The sequence below is a fragment of the Girardinichthys multiradiatus genome, chromosome 20, assembly GCF_021462225.1.
Source record: "Girardinichthys multiradiatus isolate DD_20200921_A chromosome 20, DD_fGirMul_XY1, whole genome shotgun sequence".
NCBI lineage: Eukaryota > Metazoa > Chordata > Actinopteri > Cyprinodontiformes > Goodeidae > Girardinichthys > Girardinichthys multiradiatus.
Window position 1 is genome coordinate 39,115,385 of NC_061812.1, and position 25,436 is coordinate 39,140,820.

General features: G+C 38.8%; 1 protein-coding gene across 2 annotated transcripts in view; it reads left to right on the forward strand.

The window, feature by feature from the left end:
- fgd5a (FYVE, RhoGEF and PH domain containing 5a) overlaps positions 1 to 25,436 on the forward strand; it is a 52,573-nt gene that overhangs the window by 13,359 nt on the left and 13,778 nt on the right. For both annotated transcript variants that reach the window (XM_047347932.1, XM_047347933.1), the window contains exons 3-8: positions 3,596 to 3,713; positions 6,811 to 6,869; positions 7,236 to 7,266; positions 12,056 to 12,207; positions 18,561 to 18,717; positions 24,011 to 24,101. In XM_047347932.1, the coding sequence (XP_047203888.1) occupies positions 3,596 to 3,713; positions 6,811 to 6,869; positions 7,236 to 7,266; positions 12,056 to 12,207; positions 18,561 to 18,717; positions 24,011 to 24,101 (608 nt within the window). The remainder of the gene's footprint in view (positions 1 to 3,595; positions 3,714 to 6,810; positions 6,870 to 7,235; positions 7,267 to 12,055; positions 12,208 to 18,560; positions 18,718 to 24,010; positions 24,102 to 25,436) is intronic.

Sequence of the window (25,436 nt, forward strand, 5' to 3'; positions counted from 1 at the left end):
GAAGGGCACCATCTGTCACACTCATGTTCTGGAAGACCAACGCTAAACCGAGGAGGAGGCCAAAACCAAGTAGAGCAAAACCAAGTAGAGCAAAACCAAGTAGAGCGGAGCCGCACCGCCTAAAACGAGCCAGCAAAAAAGGGGCAAATGATCCAGTCTAACCACGACACTTACGATGCCCTATTGTTAGGGAAGTCTAATCTGCATGAGAGTTTAGATGCAATAATGTGCAGCATGAGGTAGGATGTATAAAAAAGTGCAAGTCATAGTCTTTATGACATGACGGGTGTGTGTGGTGTGTTTGCAGGGGTACAGTAATTACAGATGTGTCTCTGCAGTGGAGTTGGGTGAGGTGGCAGGAGGAAAGTAGGTGTAAGTCTCTGTGGGGAAGTTGTGTGAGTGTGCATGGGGGAGGATTTCACAGTTCTGTGGAAGATGCTGTCTCTCAGTCTGATGATGTGAGTTTAACTAATTTGAACTGATTTTAAAACAAAAAGAAAGCAATATATTGTTATGCAATCTGACATTAATTTGGCTCAGACACTCAGAAAAAGCTATTTGCTGCTGCTGCTAATTATCATGGGTAAAGCATGCAGCAGTGACATTTGAAGAGATCATTTGACTTATTTGATTATTTGATTTGCAAACAATAGCAGACATTTTATACTGATGGAAGATGCATATGTCAAAGTAAAAATTGTAAATCTGTAAATCAAATCATTTGTTTTACCTGAGAAACGTTATGCTGACAAACAATACCAGCAGTCGCCTCAGTGTTCTGGCTGCTGACTCCCCTGGAGCTATCTTTCATGGCATGAACTGTGTTATGTTATATGCGTCTGTCAGTCTTGGGTTGCTGATTTCGCTGAAGCTGAAATTAACAGTTTTTAACAGTTTTTAGGAGGAGTGACTGCTACAAGTCACTGACTGGATGCAATCTGCTGGGTTTCCAAACATAGAAAAACGTTTTATCCAATTTGAATAAATAACTGAATCTGACTGTACTGTTCAATGGTTAGTTATTAATTGAAATGCATGTGCCTGACTTGAAATCTATATGATTCGATTGAATTGACTTAGCCCATTTTAACGTTACCCACCTTTCACACAATGCAACAGGAAACAACACTCTCCAATTACTCTTACCTCTGCCTTCCTCCCTTCTTGTTGGATGGAGTAAGGGGGAGTCAGGTTTAGCCTAAACCGGCTGAGTTATGGTTGAGGTGCAAACACACCCTCCATTTCTGCTACCTGTGCGACCCCTTCTCTTTTCCAATGGTTATAATCAGTCTGACAGAGAGGTACCCCCAATCCTTGTGGTTTTTAGTATAACAATGGCCACCAGTGGGCTCTACATGGACACACTTTATCATTGCATTATTGTACTTAGTACCCCTACACATAACCCATTCTAAAAATAGCCAAACACTAACACTCAGTAGTTTAATCTTATCTTCCCAACAACCCTATACCATTCCAAACCTTTTGTGAAGTGCCTTGAGACGACATGTTGTGAATTGGCACTATATGAATAGACTGAATTTAATTTAATTTAATCAGGGAGTAAAAACTCTTTTGAACATAACCCCTGTTCATTTTCACCACTTTTTCTGCGTAGGGCATCTTTGAAAAATGTAAAAGTAGGAGTGGTCCATTAGTCCTTTTCTGTGTTACCAAGACAAGAAGTAGCTACACATCCATTCAACATATCAGATTTTTGTTCTATAACAATCTATTTTCTGTTGTTTAATACTTTGAAGATTTTTAGTTTCTTAAAAATATAATAGGATCTAACATTTAAAAAATGATCAGCAAAAACCTCCATGTAAAATTAAAGACTTCTGCAGAGAAACCTTGCCTATTACACCCTTTATTGAAAGTAAGCATAAACAAATCTCAGACATTTACAACAAGCAAATTATAGAATTTCAATCTGCAGCGCTAACCCATCATTTAGTAGAAATGTTATTATGCTTAATCTATCGCAATCCGACCACATTTAATATGGCAGCTATCATAAAGAAAATGTATGAGGTTATTTTCTACAGAAGCACCTCCACAACAGCCAACAAATAACTTTCCTCGCTAAAAAAGAGTGAACACTGTAACACTGTCCCTATTTCCTAATCCCCCATTAGTGTGCCATTCTTATATAGTTAGTGGAAAAAGATTTATTCGAATGTATGCTGTGATAGGGAGTGTTTACTTCAAATGAATTACGTATTACAACCGCCATCAAATTTACCGAAGGTTAGTGGAATACATCCCTCTCTTACCAGAGTTATTGTGCCTGCCGTGAAATCTGACACAGTAGATTTAACTTTGTTGTGATATCATCACTGTCAGTTGGCATAATAACTTTGCTTTAATAGTCTTTTCAAGAGTCTTCTATTTTGCCATTCTCCATACCTATATATTTCATAGTTGTCCAATAATGGTAATCCAAGAAATCTAATGTAAGCTTGCTTTTTGAGTTTAATTTGTTAATAGCATATACAGCATATATTGCAAATTAAACCATTTTTTCCTTTTTGTTTTGTTTGACTACATTTTTCTTCTATGTGAAACATTCCTATGAATAATTGAAAACTGTAATGCTGTTGTAGGTTGAAAATGAAAAGGTGAAAGTCCTCAGCGGAGTTGCTCTTGGTTATTTAATAGATGGTACGTTAAATCAGAGCTGCAGAGCGACTTTAAAGAAGAGCAATTCCCTGCAGTTCTTTTTCTTTCACAGCAAAACCTGGGAGCCCAGGCTACGCTGACCCGACTATTCCGAGGTCAACCATGAGTAATGGGCCGTAGGTGCTTTCACCAACCCATCCAATAAGGCTGTTAGGTGTCTGTTTAGACTTGTGAAAGGGAGAATTTCAGAATTTGAGAGAGACCCTCATAAAATGTCTGAGTGGAACTTGAGCCAGGGGATATCTCTTTTGACCTTTAGTCTCCTGAAAGTAGCCTACTCCTCACTGGTCATAAGAAATTAGTTTTTCAATGAGGCAATGCAATGGTCTCCTAATTTTATAGCAGCTCACTATCTATGTTAGAACTATTTTAAGCTATGCCTGTCATATTGCTATATTTAGTTTTTTGTGAAGAGGTGATGCTGTCAGTCATACTTAAAGGGTCATAATGGACTAGAAGGCATTGCTAATTAGTGCAGGTTGCATTTAGAAGGGATTAGATGGGAAATCTTCTGCAGCATATGCCCTCAGCTCCTGTAGCACACAACAGGATTTCTAACAACTGTGCCATCTCCTCAGGACCTAATCAGGAAAGGGATTACACTACAAACACTTAGGGACTCTTTATGAAAACTGAAATGCTAAGGGACTCTCACAGGAAAAAGAAAAACATACATTTATAAGGGACTGGGAATTTAGCCCAATATTTGAATGTGTCCTGTGGGAATACAGTGGCTTTTTATTGTAAATCTGTGTTTGGGATTGAGCGTTTTTTATGCTATGTTGCATTCCCAACAGAAAAAAGTGTCCTCCTGTATTGTTAATTTAATGCTCCTTAAGGCCATCTGTGCTATAGAAGCTGTTTTAATAATAGGGTTTGCTATATTAATGGTGTATTTTTACATCTTGTGCAGTGCCTACACAGAACCTTTCCCCATGAACCCAGTCTCTGCTGAGCTGTCAGCAGATGAAGACCATGGTCGTACCTCAGAGGAAGAAGATGGGGCTTTAGAGCCAAGTTTTGACCAACAGGTGAGTCATAGGATCCAGAAAAAAGGGTGTGTAATAGGCGCAGGCCAGTTACAAGTTATATTACTTTAACTAAGAAATGCATCATTTTCATATATGTTGAAAAATATATATTTTTCAGCTATTTTTATGGAGAAAGGACCAAACTTATTGACGTGTTCACAAGCAATCACAGAACAATATCTAATTACCTCTATTAAAAAGACATAGCAGTAGCATAACAAAGAAAAGTTGGATCATAGACCTAAACTAATTATGTTTCAGTTTATAGTTTAAACAGAACAATCAAAAGCAACTTTAAACAAAAGGTTTTTTAACCTTGATTTAAAGAAAACTCTGGGATTCATTTTTTTGCAGTTTTCTACACATTTATTCCAGCTTAGTTGAGTTTAAGAACTGAATGCTGCTTCTCCATGTTTGGTTCTGATTCTGGGGATGCAGAGTAGACTTGAACCAGAAGACCTGAATGGTCTGGAGGGTTGATACAATGACAACAAATCTTTACTGCGTTTTGGTGCTAAACCATTCAGTGATTTATATACTAACAAATATTTTCAGGTCTATTCTCTGAGATGGAGCCAGTGTAAGGACTTTAGAACTGGGGTGATGTGCTCCACGTTCATAGTTTCAGTGATGACATGGGCAGCAGCGTTCTGCATCAGCTGCAGCTGTCTGATCGACTTTTCAGACAGACCTGTGAAGGTACTGTTGCAGCAATCAATTTGACCAAAGATAAAAGCATGGATGAGTTTTTTGGGATCCTGATGGGACATTACATCTTTAATCCTAGAAATGTTCTTCGGGTGATAGACTTAGCGATTGTCTTTATGTTCCTGAAGGTTCAAGTACAAGTCCATCACTACACCAAGATTTCGGGCCCGATCTTTGGTTTCGAGCTGTAATAACTGAAGCTCTGTGTTGACTCTTGATCACTCCCCCTTTAGTCCAAAAATAAATACTTTTGTTTTGTTTTTATTCAGCTGAAGAAAATTATGGCACATCCACGTATTGATTTGTTCTATGCATCTACCCAACGCTTGAATAGGGTCATAGTCACGTGGTGACATTGTAATGTAGAGCTGAATATTATCTGCCTTGACAGGGGCAGTCTCTGTGCTGTGGTGAGCATAACCACCGCCATGCTTGACTGTAGTTATGGTGTCCTTTTTTCTGAATGGTGTTAGTTTTATGACAGATATGACAGGATGCTCCCCTTCTCAGAAAGTCTCACTTTCTCACCTCAGTCCACAGAATATTTTCTCATCATCAAGTTGTCACCAAGACGTTTTGTGGCAACCATGAAGCTGCAATTTTTGCCAGTCTCTGTCCTTTTGTGAAATCATGAACACTGACCATAACTGAGGTTAGCAAGGCCTTCAATGCTTTAGATGTTTTTCTAGGGTTCTACGACCTCCTGGATGAGTCATTAAAGTGTTCTTGGAGAACAATTAGGCATGCTGGCAACTCCTGGGAAGGTTAACCACTGCTCCATGTTACCCAATTTGTGAATAATGGCTCTCGCTGTTTTGTCCTGGCATCCCACAGCCTTAGAAGTGGCTTTGTAAGTCTTTTCAGAAAAATAGATGCCAATGACTTTGTTTCTTATCTGTTTAAATTTCTTTAGAAAGCATGATGTGTTTTTTTATCTACTTTGTATTGTTCTGCTGTAATCAGGCAGTAATCAGTCCTGGGTGTGGGAAAGGAAATTAAACTGAGCTTTTGTGACTAATCAAAGCAAGATTATGGTTTGACAAGGTGAGCATATGCTTTTTTACAAAGGGCCAGTTTTGTTTGGATACCTTGATAAATAAAATCATCATTTGAAAACTGCATTTTGTTTTTATCCTGCTTTACCTGCTTCTGATTTTAAAATTTGATTATCTGAACTATTTAAGAAAAAATACATGAAATCAGTAGAGGGGCAAATATTTTTTCACTAAGTTGCATAAAGAGCAGAACATCAAAAAGGAGTAATTTTCTGGGCTTTAATTGTGTTTACTTGTAAACAACCTCTAAATTTAATTAAATTAAATTACATTTAATTTAAGTATTTATTGTATATTCTTTCCTCGGTCTCATAAATAAATGAAACTGTAACTGTAACAATCATACTGTAAGATTCTTGCTTTGATGTTTTAAATACAGCAATTTCATCATGTTAAACATTTTTGTTTAAAATATTTGTGTCAGTACAAGGAAACTCTGGTATTTTTTCTCAAGGTCATCACGCCATGAGAATCTCATATCAGCCCATGCACTGTGGGTAATGTAACCCCCTTGTTCACTGCAGGCCTGGCGAAGCCACCTGAATCATTGTAGCCTGCATTTATAATCATGTCTAGTAGACACTTACATGGGACTTTTTAAATATTTTCATTTGGACACTTTTTGATGAGTAGTGGCCGAACCAGTTCTCTTCATTTCTCTTCAGCCTTATGTAGGAACATAGTCTTCAGTTGATATTGCTTTAACTGCTTAGATGAACCTCGAATACACAGTGTTTGTACAATGAAGAGCAGACATTTTACAGTAGTTCAAAGATGGACCCCACCCATCCTGTTGCTGTCACAACAATAACAACCCCCTGTCCTGATCATGTGACATGCATTTCCTTGTTTTTTTTCTCTTCAAAGAAAAGTTGCAATAAATAAGAAGGAAGGGGCTCCTGCAAAAATCAGTGTCCTATTAAAGGAGCCCAACTTAACTCACAATACCAAACACATATTGGTCCCCTTGGTAAAACCATAGGAGCCTCAACCCTTTTGCTAGCATGTTTTGAGACTCAACAATTAGCCTCTAAATCAATGGGCAGCTTTGTCATCGCCACAGTACATGCAGCCTCTCATAAATAATGCATCTGAATTTAAACATGTTCAATTTGAGAAGGCTTTCATGTCTGTGCCACAATGTAATGAAATAATCAGTCTTATTTTGACAGCACAAATCTAAAAAAAAGAAGTCAATTTGGTGTTCTGTCAGGCTGCTTAGCAGCTGTGTAGTTGTGGCTATTAATGTTTGAGAGGAGTAAGTGTATCCAGAGAACCTTTAAATATTAACTGTTTTCATTCATCTCCCACCGTTTTCCCTCCCTGTCATGCAGATTGATGGCCGTTCTCGAGCGTTCTACATTGCCAAAGAGCTTGTCGACTCTGAGAGAATGTGAGTGCCTACATTTGAGTGTTAACCCAAAAAAGTCAATTCATCTGTGTTGTATTCTTTTCTGCTTCTATGCTAATTTATCAAGTGTGCTGAGCTAACCTTACGGATCCTTGCAAAAGTATTTGTACTCATTGTTTTTGGCTTGTTTTTCATATTTTGTCTATTTGCAAGCCACAAATGTGATTATTTCTCAATGATGCAATGACATTGTAGTTGGTATAAACCATTTGCAGTCATTGTATTTTGTTTCCTCTTTCGAAATGTTTGCAAAAATTGTAATAAAAACTAAAAAAACAGGATTTTTGAAGGATTAGAAGTTTCTTTTAACAGTTTTTACATAATCTTTTTATATTCTTCCTTTGGCAGACATGTTAGCGCCCTCAAGCACATTCATGAGGTAAGGAAACCTTCTCTGTCTTATAAAAAATGGTTCCAAATGGACCTGAAATCTCCCGTTTAGAAGTTTCTTAAAGATCTGGTCTTTGGATTGTATCCTGTGTGTGTGTCACATCCCCTCTCTGTCCCCCCCCTCCCTTTGGTAATGTTCTGTGTAAGATTATCAGTGTTGTTGCAGCCAGGTTTACTTCCTGGTCTTGACAAAGTTGTCATGTTGTGCTCCGATGTGGCCAGTTGTAGGATGACGCAACGTCCCCGCACCATGAATCTGTCTTTGTACGTGTTTGTTAATGTGGTAGAACCAATTTAAAGAGCAACACTCCAAGTAAATGTCACTGAAAGACAGTTGATCTTTATCATGTACATGCTGGCTATCAAATAGGGAATTCTGGTTTATTTGAGACATGAGGTGACGTTTAAAGGCGAGTTGCAGTGAAGAAAGGCCATGCAATGCAGCCAGCTATCTTTTCCATCCTCTCTCAAATGCTTCCTGCCAGAACATCTGATACCTGCAAATTAACAAGAAAGGAATGGCATTTATGGGATATATAAACTTACTTTTCAGACGGCAAATATTGTAGTAGTTGGAATAATATTAGATTCGACGTTCATTATCCACACCAGTGAGACACACAGTAGTTCTAGTAATAGTGATGCCTCTATTAATGTGATAGCAGAGTTGGTAATCACTGCAGTCTAAAAAGCCAAACAGTCAGCATCTGGTTACTAAAATTCAATCTGCATCGCTATGAGGGTCATTAAGACATGATTTATAAAACCTCCTGTGCGTTTGCTGTAGCTACTTGTTCGATTTGATGCCTTTAACCATTAACTAATGTAAATGTGATTCAACACTCTTCTCTAATGAGCAGAAACCTGTAGTTTTAACTTGATAGTCAAATTTACAAATTAGCTGCTGCCTACCAATGCACAAACCTAACCACAAGCTGCATCTTAATGTGCAGGTTAGTGGGTTAGCTTTACATTTTAGCATTTATTGTATGACTTATGCAATAGTGTTTAAAGGTCTAAGGACACCCCTTATTTTGTGTATTGCCTGAAAAACAAGTCTTGTTCATCTAGTAGGTTACAGTTGCTTTTAAAGGTACTTATGCCCTTTTTATGTTTTCACATTTTACATAGTTGTCTGTTAATCAGCCGTTAGTTATAACTGTTAAGTAGAAGTAATATGACACATGGTTTTAAATTTTTTTCACCCCTGTACTTTGTAGATTCACTATTCACTACAATAACAGCCATTTAGAGAATATGTTTCCCATTCTTCTTTGCAAAACACCTGAAGCTTTGTGGACAGCAATTCTTGACACATATTTTCAGCTGGCTTTTGGTTTTGACTTTGAATAGGCCAACACATGAATATGCTTTGATCAAAACCCTTCCATTGTAGTTCTGGCAGTATTTCAGTGTTGCTGTCTTAGCAGAAATGAAAGGGCAGTTTCCAACAGGTTCTCTTCCCAGTATTGCCTCTCAGCACCATCCATCTTCTGATCGGTTTCCCTGTCCCTGCTCAATAAAAGAATCTTCACAGCATAATGCTGCCACTACCTTGTTTCACAGTGTGGATGACTTTTTTTTAAGGGAATGCCACAATAATTATGAACCAACAGATTTCCCCCTAGAGCTGTTGATCTCTGTAGCCCCTCCACAGTAACCAGGGTCCTTGTCTAAATAAAAACAGCCAATATCCAAAAAACACCCCCAGTAAACAAGAACCATTGATCAAAAAGCTTTTAATTATTACAAGAAAGTCTGATCCAAGGAAAGATATCTGTTAAAGGTGACCTCGAATGTTTTGCCCTTCATATTGTTGCATGATTCACAGATATAATTCTGCATCAGGGTCTCATTGTTTGTCAAACTTCAGACTGTACTCTTTGGAGTTACTGGCTGCTGTTCAATGTCATCGTTAAACTGAAAGTGAGTAATTCAGCCGGTGGGGGGGGGGGGTGTACACAGCAGCGGCACAGCATGTACAAACACACCGTCTGGGAAAAAAAACAAGGTGCTGCGTTAAGTGAGAGGCACACATGAGCTATTGTTCCATTGTTTGATAAGGAATAACAAGAACACAAAGAATTTCCAGACCCTGTCTCCACATAGGAAGGGAGGCCGTGCTCCTCTTCTAAACGACTTCTCCCTATAACAGCTTCAGCATATGAAGCTCGGGCTGTTTCTGTTCTAATCCGTGACCCTTTGGCCCTAAAGCGGCAGTGGCTGAGTGTAACTGACTGCTCAACCAAAAGCTTGAGGTACCAAAGCAGAGTTATGTTGTGAGGGACTGTCTAACCTGGAAGAGACAGTCAAACAGAAACACAGCCACTCTTTACGCCAGCAGACATGATTAATGGTAACTCATATTACATGTGACTATGTAATCTAATCTGTTTCTCTAAAGTGACCACTTTCTTGACAATATCTCACAGCGGATCAGGACATCTCCGTTTGTTTTATGTATTTGTTTAACAAAAAACTAAAATTAATGAGCCCCACACACTCTTCTTAGAGACATAACATGAAGCTCTATTGCCAAAGTGGCTTAGTTTGCTGCACAGTGTTGGTCAAAGATGAAGCTAATATTTCTTACATTACGCCAACGCCTCTTAATAAATAACTTCCTTTCTGCACAAAACCCCTCTCCTGTTTTTTTTCTCTCTCCTGCCATAACTCATCAGATGAGCCCCTTTTGTTACTCACAATGCTGCCATTAATGCCAATTGTTCATACTTTTTGTGCACTGAGTACACTTCAGCAGAGCCAGATAAGCTGTATATCAGCAACGTCTTGGGCTCTTGTCTACAGAGATATGAGAAGCGTGGGCTTAATAAAAAACTACATTGGATCATCATTTTAGGTCATTATGCACCAACACCTGGTGTGTTGTGCAAGCGGGGGCCACCTTTCCTGAATGCCTGAACGGAGCCCAAAGTAATGGGATGATACGAAGGCAGGGTGGCAGGAAGGATGTTTAGGAGGATCTGACCTTCCTTCCATTTTTCACTTCATTCCTCTGCACCTTTCATTTCTCCAGCCCTCCCTTCCTCCTTCCATCCTCCTCACAAGCACTTCCTTTTACAGGTCCTTCTCAAAATATTAGCATATTGTGATAAAGTTCATTATTTTCCATAATGTCATGCTGAAAATTTAACATTCATATATTTTAGATTCATTGCACACTAACTGAAATATTTCAGGTCTTTTATTGTCTTAATACGGATGATTTTGGCATACAGCTCATGAAAACCCAAAATTCCTATCTCACAAAATTAGCATATCATTAAAAGGGTCTCTAAACGAGCTATGAACCTAATCATCTGAATCAATGAGTTAACTCTAAACACCTGCAAAAGATTCCTGAGGCCTTTAAAACTCCCAGCCTGGTTCATCACTCAAAACCCCAATCATGGGTAAGACTGCCGACCTGACTGCTGTCCAGAAGGCCACTATTGACACCCTCAAGCAAGAGGGTAAGACACAGAAAGAAATTTCTGAACGAATAGGCTGTTCCCAGAGTGCTGTATCAAGGCACCTCAGTGGGAAGTCTGTGGGAAGGAAAAAGTGTGGCAGAAAACGCTGCACAACGAGAAGAGGTGACCGGACCCTGAGGAAGATTGTGGAGAAGGGCCGATTCCAGACCTTGAGGGACCTGCGGAAGCAGTGGACTGAGTCTGGAGTAGAAACATCCAGAGCCACCGTGCACAGGCGTGTGCAGGAAATGGGCTACAGGTGCCGCATTCCCCAGGTCAAGCCACTTTTGAACCAGAAACAGCGGCAGAAGCGCCTGACCTGGGCTACAGATAAGCAGCACTGGACTGTTGCTCAGTGGTCCAAAGTACTTTTTTCGGATGAAAGCAAATTCTGCATGTCATTCGGAAATCAAGGTGCCAGAGTCTGGAGGAAGACTGGGGAGAAGGAAATGCCAAAATGCCAGAAGTCCAGTGTCAAGTATCCACAGTCAGTGATGGTCTGGGGTGCTGTGTCAGCTGCTGGTGTTGGTCCACTGTGTTTTATCAAGGGCAGGGTCAATGCAGCTAGCTATCAGGAGATTTTGGAGCACTTCATGCTTCCATCTGCTGAAAAGCTTTATGGAGATGAAGATTTCATTTTTCAGCACGACCTGGCACCTGCTCACAGTGCCAAAACCACTGGTAAATGGTTTACTGACCATGGTATCACTGTGCTCAATTGGCCTGCCAACTCTCCTGACCTGAACCCCATAGAGAATCTGTGGGATATTGTGAAGAGAACGTTGAGAGACTCAAGACCCAACACTCTGGATGAGCTAAAGGCCGCTATCGAAGCATCCTGGGCCTCCATAAGACCTCAGCAGTGCCACAGGCTGATTGCCTCCCTGCCACGCCGCATTGAAGCAGTCATTTCTGCAAAAGGATTCCCGACCAAGTATTGAGTGCATAACTGTACATGATTATTTGAAGGTTGACGTTTTTTGTATTAAAAACACTTTTCTTTTATTGGTTGGATGAAATATGCTAATTTTGTGAGATAGGATTTTTGGGTTTTCATGAGCTGTATGCCAAAATCATCCGTATTAAGACAATAAAAGACCTGAAATATTTCAGTTAGTGTGCAATGAATCTAAAATATATGAATGTTAAATTTTCATCATGACATTAAGGAAAACAATTAACTTTATCACAATATGCTAATATTTTGAGAAGGACCTGTATTCCTTGTTTTGTGTTACTGGCTCACAGCATTGTCTTCTTGAAAAATCTCTCCTCACAAGTCCTGTTTTTCTCTCTCTCATGCAGTACTTTAGGTCAGCGGTGACTGAGGCAGTGGACGAGGAAGGGCAGCCAGCGCTCGATGAGCAGAGGCTGGGGGAGATTCTATGTGTGCTTCCACAGGTTTACAACCTCCACAGCAGCATCTTGGCTGAGCTGGAGGAGCGCATTAGCAATTGGTAAGAAGCATACTGTTAGATCTGCAACCCCTAAATGCTGCTGAGAACCAATGACCCTCATAATTTAAGATTTAGATTTAGACACTTTTGGGGAGAATACTTTCTAAATGTATTTAGTTACAGAATACTGAAAACCTGCTTTAAAATGTATTTTGTAATGTATTCTGTTACATTACTTAATCCTGGTACTGTCATAGCGTGGTTTGCGGGCAGACCAAAGTGCAGACAAGAGCTGGGCAGCAACATGTTGTAAAAGGTTTTCAGCTTTATTTCCAGAGGTTATCAAAGAAACCAAACAAGGCACTGCAGATACAAACAAAGTCCAGATCCAAAAACTTACAAGATCGGTTCTGCAGGAACATGGAAAAACTCAGCACAAAGACGTGGGTTGAGAACGGGGTATGACAAACACAAGGAACCAGGCCAACAATGACACAAAACCAACTAATATACTGAGGGATAACAAAGGGCAGGTAATCAGAGAAAACAGGGAACAGGTGTGACAAGGAGGCAGGGAGGCAGAAGGAACAGGTGAAACAAATACAAAGGCTGAGGATGGGCAAAGTAACTAATAAACAATAAACAGAAACACAGACCAAGCAAACCTATAGACAAAGATAAATAATCAAATGGGAATAAGAAAACTAGAATAATCATAACTAAAGTAAACAGAGAAACTAGAGGGAACATAGGAACAACAATAACAACCTAAGAACAAACAAAGAACCCATAAGGAAAACCTGAATACAAAAGTAAACAAACCTAACCACACTGACTGAAATAACTGGAAAGGAAACAGAAAATAAACTAGTAAACAAGAAGAGTGCAAAGGAACAAATAATAAAACACAAATAAAACACAAAGATACTAAAGAGAAATAAAACTAGAGAATCCAGGGAAGACCAAGAACTATAATAATTACAATAATAATAATAAACCATACCAAGTAATAAGAAAACAACCATAAAAGAACTTAAGAAGTAAACACTAGGAGGCGGAAGAGGGAGAAAAGAAAACATGATACAAAAACCGAAATAGAAAATTCTAAGCAAAAGGTAAACAAACACAAAGCCACAAACACAGTCCAAAAATGTCACTCCGTGACAGGTACTGTTTTCTAAATACTTGGAATACTTCCCTTTAAAAAGTGCATTTAAGCCTATTAAATGTCACATTTCATCATATTAATGATAAACATTATTTACTAAGAAAAATAAATTAAACAATACCAATTAATTCAAAATTATTTTTAACAGATTATATTTCTGTTTCTGTAGTAAAGTGACCAAATGCTTGAACATAGCAACAACTTTGTTAACATTGAATCTTTCTAAAAAAATCTGAATTTTTGCTTACCTTTTTTAATTCACAAAATAACATAAATAAATGAAAGCTTTGCCAAAAAATATAATACAAATACTAAACCAAAAAAACTGCAAGTAAAACATGTTACATCAAACATGTTCATGCTGATGAACACCTCTTACGAAAGAACAATATTGCAAACATTTGCAGAATGCTGAAAGTGTTGTTTTATGTGAATGTAAACAAAACAATGAAGTTTTAATTCAAGGCAACCATATTAGTGATTAGCCACCTATCTACCTACACTTTATTAATTAACAGTGCAGTAAAGTCGGTTGTACCGCAGCAAGAGAGACATTTCAAAGTGCTCATCTGTCATTTGGTTGCGAAGAGGATTGAAAATGAGTCCTCCCCTGGCTGAATAGTCACTCTACAGGAGCACTTGATGGCAATGTAGTGTTGTACATTATGAAGAGGACTTTGACTGTAGGGTACATCTTCAGTGAAACCAATGTCTTATCTGAACCTTGAAGGTACCTGTGCACCTCTTCTTCTATAGCTGAACTAGTTGTCACTGCTGTCTCAAAAGTGAAGAAGTTGTCACCATCTTCTAGAAGATCTGGTCCATTTGAGGCATTTGTAATTGTGCGTTGACCGGCAGTGGGACCTCCTGAGTTTATTAGACCAGCTTCTTGGATCAAAATTTTTTTCATTATTCTCTCTCATCATCCACAAGCCACCAAAGACAGAATTCCGGAATGGTGGATGCGGACATTTTTGCTTCATGACAGGCCACCACCTCCCCAAATCAAGTGTCAATAGCTTTGATTACTGCCGCGAGTACGTGAGAAGTAAACTGAGCCCGTGTCATTTTTTCAGATAGTTCGGCCTTCAGGCTTATGATGGTCAGCACATTGTAACCAAAGAAGCAGTTCTTTTCTCCTTGGAGAAGATTTATGGAGCAGGCAAGGTGTTGTAAGATAGTTGTGTACTCTCTTGTGGGTGGAGTTTAGACACACTGAGGCGATCGCAGACGTCACCCAGCTGATCATCAGTTTCTCAATGGCATGGTACTCTGAGCTCCACCTTGTCACTGATGGCACCGGGCATCTCATCTGAGCAATTTCTTCAATGGCATCAGCAGCACCGGTTGAGCGGTAGGCTTTCTTCCATATGGCTGCACATTTGGACATGGCACTTCTATGAACACCTTGTGATGTTGCTTTGTCCAGGTCTGATGTTGCAGATTAAGATGAAGAGTATGTGGGAGCACAGGAATGGTGAGGTGGCAAAAAAAAATTTTGTTCTTTTTCATCTTGGTCTGCCTCAAAAACAGCTGAAAAATCAGCAAATTGTACTTCATTTACACCAACATTTTTGTCCTCTAATTCAGACCCAGACCCTCCGTATTCAATGAAAGCTTTCACAAAATTTATTCCATTATCAGTCACAGTTGCACTGACGTTTCCCTGGATTTGAAATGATGAATGAATCTCAGCAAGTTTGGCTACAATTAGTAGGATACTGGGATGTTTCTTTTAAACAACAAAAATACAGAGATCCAGTTTTTGTGACTGTGCACTCAAAATATCAATAACTTAGCTATGGACAGTGCATTAGTTAAAAAATGCTACAATTGTATTTTTATCAAAAGAGGAAAAGTAACCAGTTTTGTAGATAAAAACAAAGCAATTATTGTTTATTACTAATTTTGTCTATAATTTTTTTTACACAGTTGTATGAAATTTTAAGTGTTTTAAATGTATATATGGTATAAATTGTACGTCTGAAAAATGTTTTCAACAATTTGCTTAGAAGCCCACCACTGACGTTTCCCAGTGGTAACAACATAGTTCTCAGTATTAATATCTCTTTACAGACATTTTATTGATATAGCTAAGGTAATAAGTTGATTAGTTCAGTGCTCCGTGCTGCAATTAACTTATGTGCGAATAAAATTCAGCAGGACGGTTCGGCACGCTGTTTAAATGACACAACCACAGCCAAATGGCATGTTTTAAAATATTTATACCCTTCTCAATGATCAATGTAAAAATCTATTATTGGCATTACAGCAATCCAACCCTTGTAATTGCTGACCAGTTTCCACTGGTATTTTGATGATTTATTAACAGTGATGAGCTCCAAGTGTTTGAGATGGGAAGCTCTCTTTGCCACCACCCTTACCTTTGTTAGATCCAAGTCAGGAGTCTGACTCAGTCACTCTAAAATGTTAAGATTACTTCCAGCCTTTTGGTAAATTCAAAAAGATTACTTTACTCCTGAATCTGACAGTGGGGTTTATTGAGAGCTTTGGTATCAGGAAAGTGTCACATTGACCATAAGTGCGCTTCCCCTTCCCTACCTGTTGCTCATCTTCCTCACTGTTTTTTTACAAAGGCTACAGTCTACCTTTGCTTTCAAGGGACTCGAAACCGACTGTTAGAAAATACATTTGGTTGCAAAATAGACATTCATAGTGCATAAACTAAATATTTAGTATGAGGTAGAGCCTATTATTCTTACTAGGGTAAAACTGCACCATACAAGCGCCATGTCTGTCAAGCAGCTGAATGCATATGCTACCACAGCAGATAGCCCAACTCATTCATCAGCTATATTAGTTATACTAGTGTTACACTATAAAAGAGCAGAAGATGGATGGAACTTGGTGGATTTTTGCTCAAATCTAGGTGTCAAGAGATCTTTTTTAGCACAGTTATAATATTGTTGCTTTTCTGTTTTAAATTAAATTACTTTTTGTGTGTTAATAACATGAAGCCCTGAAACTCAGTAATTTCTAAGATTATCATGCCATGAGAATCTCCTACTGACCCTTGTTGAGAGCGATGCCATATTTAAAATGTCAAGCCGGTTGTTCATTTGCTCGCTCACTCTCGTTCACTAAATGAAGGACTAATAAGTGGTTAACAGTAGCAGGTTTCATTGCATTTTAAATGCTGCTTTAAGTGCAGTACTTCATAATTATGTGAGTAGTCCCAAGTTGTTTTACTTAAAACAGACAAGGCAAAAAACAGACACATTTACAGGCACATATTCACAATATTAAACAATATTTAGTTTTTCTTTTGCAAAAACAAATTAACGAAAAAAGGCTAAATGGCTACACAACATGTTATATAGTAATATAATGTGTATATAATATACTATCATAAAGTATATACTTTGTTTAACAATGTTAAATTATTGTTTATATTAAAATATTAGAAACTGTTGTTTTTAAAGGACTAGTATTTATTAACCCATTTATTGCTTAAATGTTGTACACTTAGATATTCATATTATTCACACTAATAAATATACCTATAATAGGTAAAGTTAAATTATTTTTGGGCTTCTGCACAAAGTCTGCACATTAAGACACTGGCAATGGCCGGTAGCTAATCAGCAAAACAAGTAGGGACATGAGGAAAATGTAACAGACAGCTACTTAAATAAACAAAATCTGTAAAAAAGAAAAACTTAAATATCACTGGGGTTTTTTCCAGCTTATCAGCAGCCCCTAGGTCTGTCTTTTCTGCTACTTATCGTGCATGGCCCTATTAAAATCAGAGTCAGAATCAGCTTTATTGCCAAGTTCGTACATACAAACAAGGAATTTGACTCCGGTACACTTTGCTCTTTTGTTCTGTTTTTGCATTACAGAATATACAAATTTACAATTTTACAGAGATTTTGGCAGCTCTTTTCTTGACCCTAGACCTGTATAAGTCCTGGATGGAGGGAAGGTCAGCCCTGATTATTCTCTCTGCAGTCCTGATTATTCGTTGCAGTCTGGACCTGTCCTGTTTTGTGGATGAGCCAAACCACACTGAGATGGATGAAGACAGGACAGACTGAATGATGGCAGTGTAGAAGATGACCAGCAGCTCCTGTGGAAGGTTGTACTTCTTGAGTTGCCTCAGGAAGTACAGTCTCTGCTGGGCCTTCTTTAGAACAGTGTCTATGTGTGAAGACCATCTCAGGTCCTCAGAGATGGTGGTTCCTAAGAACCTGAAGTGGTCCACGGCCGATACAATGTTGTTGAGGATGGTGAGGGGGGTGTATGGGGGTGGTGTTCTCCGAAAGTCCACCACCATTTCCACAGTCTTGAGTGGGTTGAGTTCAAGGTAGTTCTGACCGCACCAGTGTACCAGCCGATCCACCTGCTGTCTGCATGCAGACTCATCACCGTCCTGGATCAGTCCAATGACAGTGGTGTCGTCTGCAAACTTAAGGAGTTAGTGCTGTAGTTTTGTTACAAAACTTTACCAAACCTCCAAAGCTACTTTGAGGCTTTAGACCTTGAAAGATTTTCTAATTGGGGAGTAATTTGAAGCTTATCTGCCATTATTGTTTTGGTGTAGTTGCTCAGGCAGAGCCAACCAGTGACTGGAGGTGAACTCAGCTGATCTAAGGACCCACAAGCCCAAACAGACATGTACTGCTGCACACTGCAGTTAGGGACCCCCCAACTTACACAGTGCTTTAGTGGAAAGTTATACCTTGCTCTAAAGATCGTTTTTAGAATAGAGGAAAGATGACATTCAAAGAATTTGTTTTCACCTAAAATATTTATGTTAATTATTGTTATTTTAGTCAACATAATCAATTCAACAAACCACAGAAGCCCTAATTAAGAGAATTCACTTCAGTAATAGTCCCAATGAAATCAACTTAGAAGCCTTAATTATCAAATGCAAATATAAACATTAATCTGACTGTTTTATTCTTAAACTGGCCTGTCATAAATAATGACACAAATTTTGTCACGGCTTTTATATTTTAGACAAGAAACCTGAGTCGCCTTGAGAAATAAAACATTAATCTTGTGTAATCAGAGTGTTGATTACTACAGAAATGTTTTCTGTTTTATAAGGGTCAATATAAATGTATGTGAAAAGTGAATGTAATGCAGAAAGCCTGACCAGTACTAAAAAAAAAACATGCAGCTAAAGAAATTATACAAGCCACTTTTTAGAATTCATGTTCTCGTTGAAACACATCTGTGTCATTTAAAGGTAATTGATTGCTTTTTAATCTTCAAGGGAGGAGAACCAGAAGATGGTGGACGTGATCTTATCCCGTCGGGATGAATTCCGAGTGTTTGACACTTACATCTCTGAGTATGATCGCAGCATGTCCTTACTGGAGCAGAGCTGCAGAAGCAGCTCAGCTTTTGCCAGCATTGTCAGGAAATTTGAGGTAAAGCACTCAGCAGAGAGACTTTTGACCGACTGGATCAAGTTTGGTCAATCCAACAATCTTCTTGTGGAGCCTTTTAGTCTTGTTGCTCTGTGTTAATTACATTGCAGGAAGGGTTACATTACATTGAGAAGGGGAATTATGCTTAAGGTTTTTAATTATCCTTCTAAAAGATGAGCAAGATTGATTATTTTAACAGCACACTTTTAAATCTCAGTATCTCATCTTCATTCTTGTGAAGAAAGGTGAACCATTATGTCTGTTTCCAGCACAATGATCCTGTACTGGAAACCTTTCAATAGTTTTTGGATTACGTTTTCCCGTCCCCCAGCATCCACTGGGACATAAAGGCATTTCTACTGCCACTGTAATCCACTCCAGTTCATGGAACTGACCAATCTACTGTCATGCTCATATATTTTGTATTCACTTAGCAATGAATTCTCATTCTTTGTCTGGTAGTAATCTCTTTTTTTAAATGCAAAAGGAAGGTGGGATTTGAGTAAGGGGTTAAACAAAAGCTAAATCTAATAGCATTACAGCCTTACGTAAATAAGTATCTTGTCATTTAATCAATACTTTGTGCTTGTAAAAGCAATGTTCACTGTGATAACAAGAGAAGCAGCCAAGAGGCCTATGCTAACTCTGGAGGATCTACAGAGATCCATAGCTCCGGTAGGAGGGTCATAAAAAGAAAGACATTAATGAAAAAAAGTAATAAGAAGTCCTATATTTGCTACAAGCCCTGTAGGAGAAACAGAAAACATAGAAGTGGGTGCTCTGATTAGATGAGGACAACACACATTCTGGGCTAAATGTAAAACACTATGGCAGAAAACTAACAATGCACATATCCCTAGAGGACACTGACCCCTGGTGAAACATGGTGATGGCAGCATCATGCTGGGGGAATGTTTTTCTTCAGACTAGAGTAGACAATTCTTGAAGGAAATGTGTTATAGGGTGCAAAAGTCTTCGGACTGGGGCATAGATTCACTTTCCAGCAGGGCAACAAGCCTTATATATATAGCCAGAGCTACAATGGACTGCCTTATAGAAAGTATATTAATGTGTTGGAATGCCCTAGTCAAAGTCCAAACCTAAATCAAATGAGATGAAGCTAGAGCTTTTTGCAATAGGCAAATCTCAGTCTCCAGATATGCAGAGCTGTTAGAGACATACCCGAGAAAATGATTAGGATTTGTGTTTGTAACCTGGTGAGATGTAAAAAAGTTTAAGGGATATTAACAGTGTTACAAGGCACTGTATATGTTCCTCTGACAGTGTCACAGTGTCATCTTTTTGTGTGGCATGCTGAGTTTTAGAAATGTGAACAAACATAGTGAAATGGAAAACAAGTCAGATATAAAAAAAATCATGTTTCATTTCAAAAAATCATATGTTTCATTTATAAAACACATGATCTACAAAGTACAATCTATGAATCTGTGATGTTCACGTCAATATTTATGTTTAGCAATGAAGCGACCATCGCAGCGCCACTACCTATCTGCCAAAATGTATGTAAATTCACAGGTTCCTTGCTGTGTGTTGAGTTGCCATGAGTATCTGACATAATGCTTTCAGGCATTTCTAGTTTATTCAGGAAAGCAAACAGACAGAACGCCAAATGTCTCAGCTCATAAATATTCACCAGCAGCTGTGTCTCCTTAGAAAAACTTGGCTCAGTCAGACTTTTGCTCCAAGCGCCAACTCTTGATACCCTGCAGCTTGTTTCCGCATTTGAAAACATTTAGCTCCACGTCACTTCACTACTAGCTTCAAGAAACATATCAAGCATTAATGGCTGTCTCTTACTACTCTTTGTGTTTTCCAATTGCTTAAAGGAATCACAATCTTGGCTGTGTTCTTCCCAGTTTCCACCAGTAGGGTAATATGTCAGTCTGAGAGACGACCGAGCATAATCAAGGCAGTGCGTTGAAGATTAGTTTGAGTGTGTGACCCAGATGAAATGGGAAAGATGGAGTTCTAGGACTAACAAAATATATTTTTACACAAGTCAATAGCCAGACTTTTCTGTAAAACTAATCCAACTAAGACTTAGATGTAGTTTGTCTCCTATAAGTGGTCATGGTCTGTTTTTCTGTATGTTTTGCTATTTTGTCATAAACTGATTTAGTCAAGATAAAATCTACCCTCCAAATAACAGGTTTCCTCACACATTCCTCTGTTTTATATTTACTTATTTGCATGTTTTTATTTAAATTCCAGCTTAAAATTTGGCTACTTGTATAGCCAGATGTGAGAGCACTGCATAGATTTCAGAAAACTTTGGCTACAAGAAATCACTTGGAAGTGGTTTCTGTAGAGGGCCAGGACAACCCGTATTGGGCAGAGTTCATTATCAATTAACGTCAGTCATCATGACAAGGGAATCTGTAATCAATACCATTTGGTCTTGTCTTTGCATTCCAACGATGCTCCATCAACAGCTGCTTCTGGTGAAAACCATCGCCAGGAAGACAGACTTTATAATGAGCCCAGTCCCAGCAACTAACCCCACCATGCCTGCTCTGCAATATAGCCGATATTATCCACACCATTCCAGTCAACCCCAGTGGGAAAACAATCCCATTACTCAGCAGCCAGAAAGAGAGGCGTTGGGTTAGATAAAGTAGTAGGAGCTTTTGTACTGGCAAATCAGGTGACAATTTAGGATGAAATAAGCAGAATATAGCCTTTACTTATCTACGTGCTGAATATTTATGGACCCCATTGGATGGAACAATACAAGCAGAGATATTTAGAAACAAATTCATACCAGGTAAAATTCTGGCCATCATTGTCATTATCATAATTTGCATCAGATTCACCATCCAAGGCAGTGTCCATTATGACCGTCGTCAGCCATTGGAGTCAAACAGGCTCAAATTCAGAAGGTTGAACCCCTTTGCAACTGAAATGCTGCTTGAATGGTTCAGAATCTATGATGAAATCTGTTAAAAAGTCGCTCATCTGCCATAACATTTATTAATGCCAGCTGATCAGCATGGTTCTTTTGTGGTTCTTGGCATCTAATATGGATTTCTTGTTATCTTTTTGTTCTGACCTGCTAAACTTGACTGATTCCGTTTTTCTCTAAAGACCTTAACCTATAAACAAGAAAGAAATTCTTTAGGATATTCAACAGAAGTTTTACCTTTGAATTAAATAGAAAATAAAGGGCAATTATCGCCACCTACGCTTTAGAGCATATATCCCTAACCTTTATTTAGTTTTTATTAAATTGTAAAGTTGCATTTAAAACATTCTGTTGGTTGATGCGTTTATTGACCAAAAATTGAGAAATATCTTAGCTTTAAATTAATAGGAAAAAAATCTGATTTTTGTTAGATTTGACCAGCTTATCACAAGTTAAGTGGAAACTGTACCAGTCCAACTGTGTTTCTATTTTCAGTCTACATTTGTTAGCAGAAAAAATGCATCACTGGATAGTATCTTTAAGTAAGTACACCCACATATTTGTGCAGATATTTTTGTGCATTTAAAGAAATGTGAAACTCTCTTGGTTCATTTTTAGGTCTTTAAAGTCTTTTTCAGTGCCTTATTTGTGCACTTACCTTTTCTCGCTACAAGCTAAAGTCCTGCAGTGTAAGTGGTAGTAATTTCATTGGGGATGGGGTGGTGACAGTGATGAAGTAGCCACAGCTCTTGATCAGATCAGAGCTCAACCCTTACCGGATTACAGCTCCCTTTCAACAGCCAGTTGCTTGTTTGCTGTGCTATCCACAAACATTGGCCAAGCGGTGCTTACTGTATGCGTATCTTCCACGTGTGAGCATGTCCGTGGCCTTGCCCATATGTTCCTGATTGTTTCTGCGGTAGCAAAAGCACAAACAGATTGTATTGATTCTTTGAAACTGGGTTTAGGAAGTCCCTTTCCAAGGCTCCTGTGCTTGGATTTACATTCATGCTGTACCCCAGTCCTGTGTGTGCGAGGAACCTGGGAGGAGAGCAGGAGGCTGTGAACCAGGTGGACAGAGAGCGATAGAGGGAGAGAGCAATGCAGCCAATTCCTTGTAAAGGCAGCTGGGCAATGAGGCAGACAGAAGCTAATTAGAGAAGCAGCCTCCTTTACAACTCCCCAATTAGATCAGCTGTGTCTATATATGTGTATGTGTGTGTGTGTGTGTGCATACGCACAGCAAATCAACTGGCTATAACAAAGTCTGAGAGATGTGTTTCCGCATGTGTGTGGGTTTGTGTGTATATGCATGAGTTTATCTGTCAGCACAAGGTGTCTAGCTTCTTCTTCTCTCCTTCATTTGGTTTGCTCACCCAAACAAACAACAGGCTAATTACTGTCTCTGGAACAACACTTCCTCTGAACAAGTGTCAATTGGATGACAATTCACAAGTGACACTCAAGGCAAACGGATGTTCTGAAAGCAAGCAGGTCTGATAATGGGGAGCTGTTCTGCCGTGTTAACCAGGGATCCAGCTCTTGGTTTAAAAAGGGGGTGTTTATAAGGCTTAACACATCCCTTCCTTTCACAGGGTTGTTACGCGCTATCTCATCACCAGCTCAAGCTCTGTGTGAGTCTGTACATGTGCCAAAGTGTGAAGGGTTCCATCATTGACATATTTTATATATGAGTGTCAATCTCTGTGTAGGGTGGGGGTTGCAGTGTAAATAAAGATGAAGAAGCTGTTTTCCCGCAGGGTGCTATCTGTGCCTATGTAATGAAAAATAGGACTTCATTGGATTAGAAAAGGTGGTGTGTATGTGAGTTCCTGTGTGTGTGCATGCACCCCAGTTCCCTGCTGCTCCTGAACCTCTCAGGGCATAAATACCTGTCACAGGCAATTAGATCTTGATTGATTTTCCAATGCTCTCTTTGATACTTCCCCCTCTCTGTCCTTCCTCACTGGCAAATGACTCCATCGAGCAGAAGAATAAGGCTGTTCTACTGGTTTTTGTGTGCCTGAAGGTCACCCTGAGAAACATTTCCCTTTGGTCACCAATGACCTTGCCTCACAACACAGAGTTAAAACAGTGACCTACATTTAAAAGACACAACGATCTGGCTTTCTGGTTGTAGGACAGGTGTGCCTTTGGGTTCTTTGGTTGGACAAGAAGATGTTGAATTGGCTGCAATGTTTTTTTTTTTGGTTTTTTTTTGCAGATTAGACACGACATGATTAGAAATGTGTTTTGTGTGCAACTAAATCTGTAACTGAAGCATTTTCTTCCAAGTTGAGAAATGAAATATGTTAGAATGTACTCTTTAATTTATTAAAACATGTATTAAGTGTGCTCATGTTGGTGCAGGCTAAGGGTCCAGAAGAACCTGAAGTCCCAATGAAACACCAGCTGCTCCAGATCATTGTGAGAGCGCTTCAGTATCGAATGCTGCTTACTGGTAATGGCATTAGAGACCCTCAGATCTTTAAAGCCAGATGGTAAATGTTACAGAAAATATGTTATTGTCTGCACTTGTAGGAGTTAGTTTTGTAATGCTAAAATTTAGCAAGAAAGGTTATTACATAACAAAAGAACTCATACTGAGTGTAGTTACATTGTCTGGAACAAGTGTATGCATCTTCATTGCATATTACTGTCAAGTTTAAAAGGTGTTCAAGTTTTGAAATTGTTAGTGTCTTGTAGACTGCTGACAACACAAAGTAGCAGATAAACTTGAAGTGGAAGGACAAAGACACGTCTAGAAGCGGTGGCATGCATTTGTATTCAGCTCCTTTTATTCTGATACACCCAAATAAAAGCGTATATCATAACTGCAAACTTACAAACACATTGACATTCACATACACTGTCAGGCTGTGGAAGTAGAGCATTATTCAGAGAAAAAGAAAACCCATTTGACTGCAGAGATCCCTAACTCAGGTCGAATAATCTGGTAAACAGTCGTGTTCTCTACAGATCTTCACAGAAAAGTGCCAAAAAAAGGCATTACTGAAAGATATCATAAGGCATTCTATCTGTAGTTTCCCACAAGAAATACTGTAAACAAAAGTGTGAAAGATTTGGATCTCATCTCAGATGAGGTCAAAATGTAACTTTTTGGTGTACATGCAAAACAATATGTGTAACCGAAAAACAAAGCTGAACGTTACCCTGAATACACTCTCTACAATGTGAAACACGGTGGGGGCAAAATCATGCCCATTCTGTTTTACTTCAGAATGGACAAAGAAGCTTGTTGGAGTCTATAAAGAAAAATGTATAGAACAAAATGCATGGGAGGTCTGGAGCAAAGGCTGTTAAAATAAAATAAAGGGTTGCAAGTGAAAGCATGCGTTTGCAACAAAAAAACATCTCAGAACATTTTATACAGTCATAAAACAGTATTTGCTTTGACTAGGACTAGAGCTCCATTACAGCTACTTCAGAGATCAGCTGCAAGAATGCTGACGAGGACCAGAAGATGAGCTCACATCACACACATTTTAACGTTTTTGCATTTGCTACCTGTCCACGTTAGCCCCACAGGTTTTCTGGAGAGGGCCTTCTGCTGACACCTAGAGTGAAAACTAAAACATATGGTGAGGTGTGTTTTTCTTATTGTGGCCCTTAGCTGTGGAAAAGTCTTCCTGAAGAATATTAATGTTATTAAAACAAACTGAAGACTCTTCCATTCATTCTGGCCATTAGTTGTTTGTAGCTCATTATTGTCTCTTACAGTTTAATATTTTATTCCAAATTGTAGCTATCATCTATTTTTATTAAAGGGTCGGTT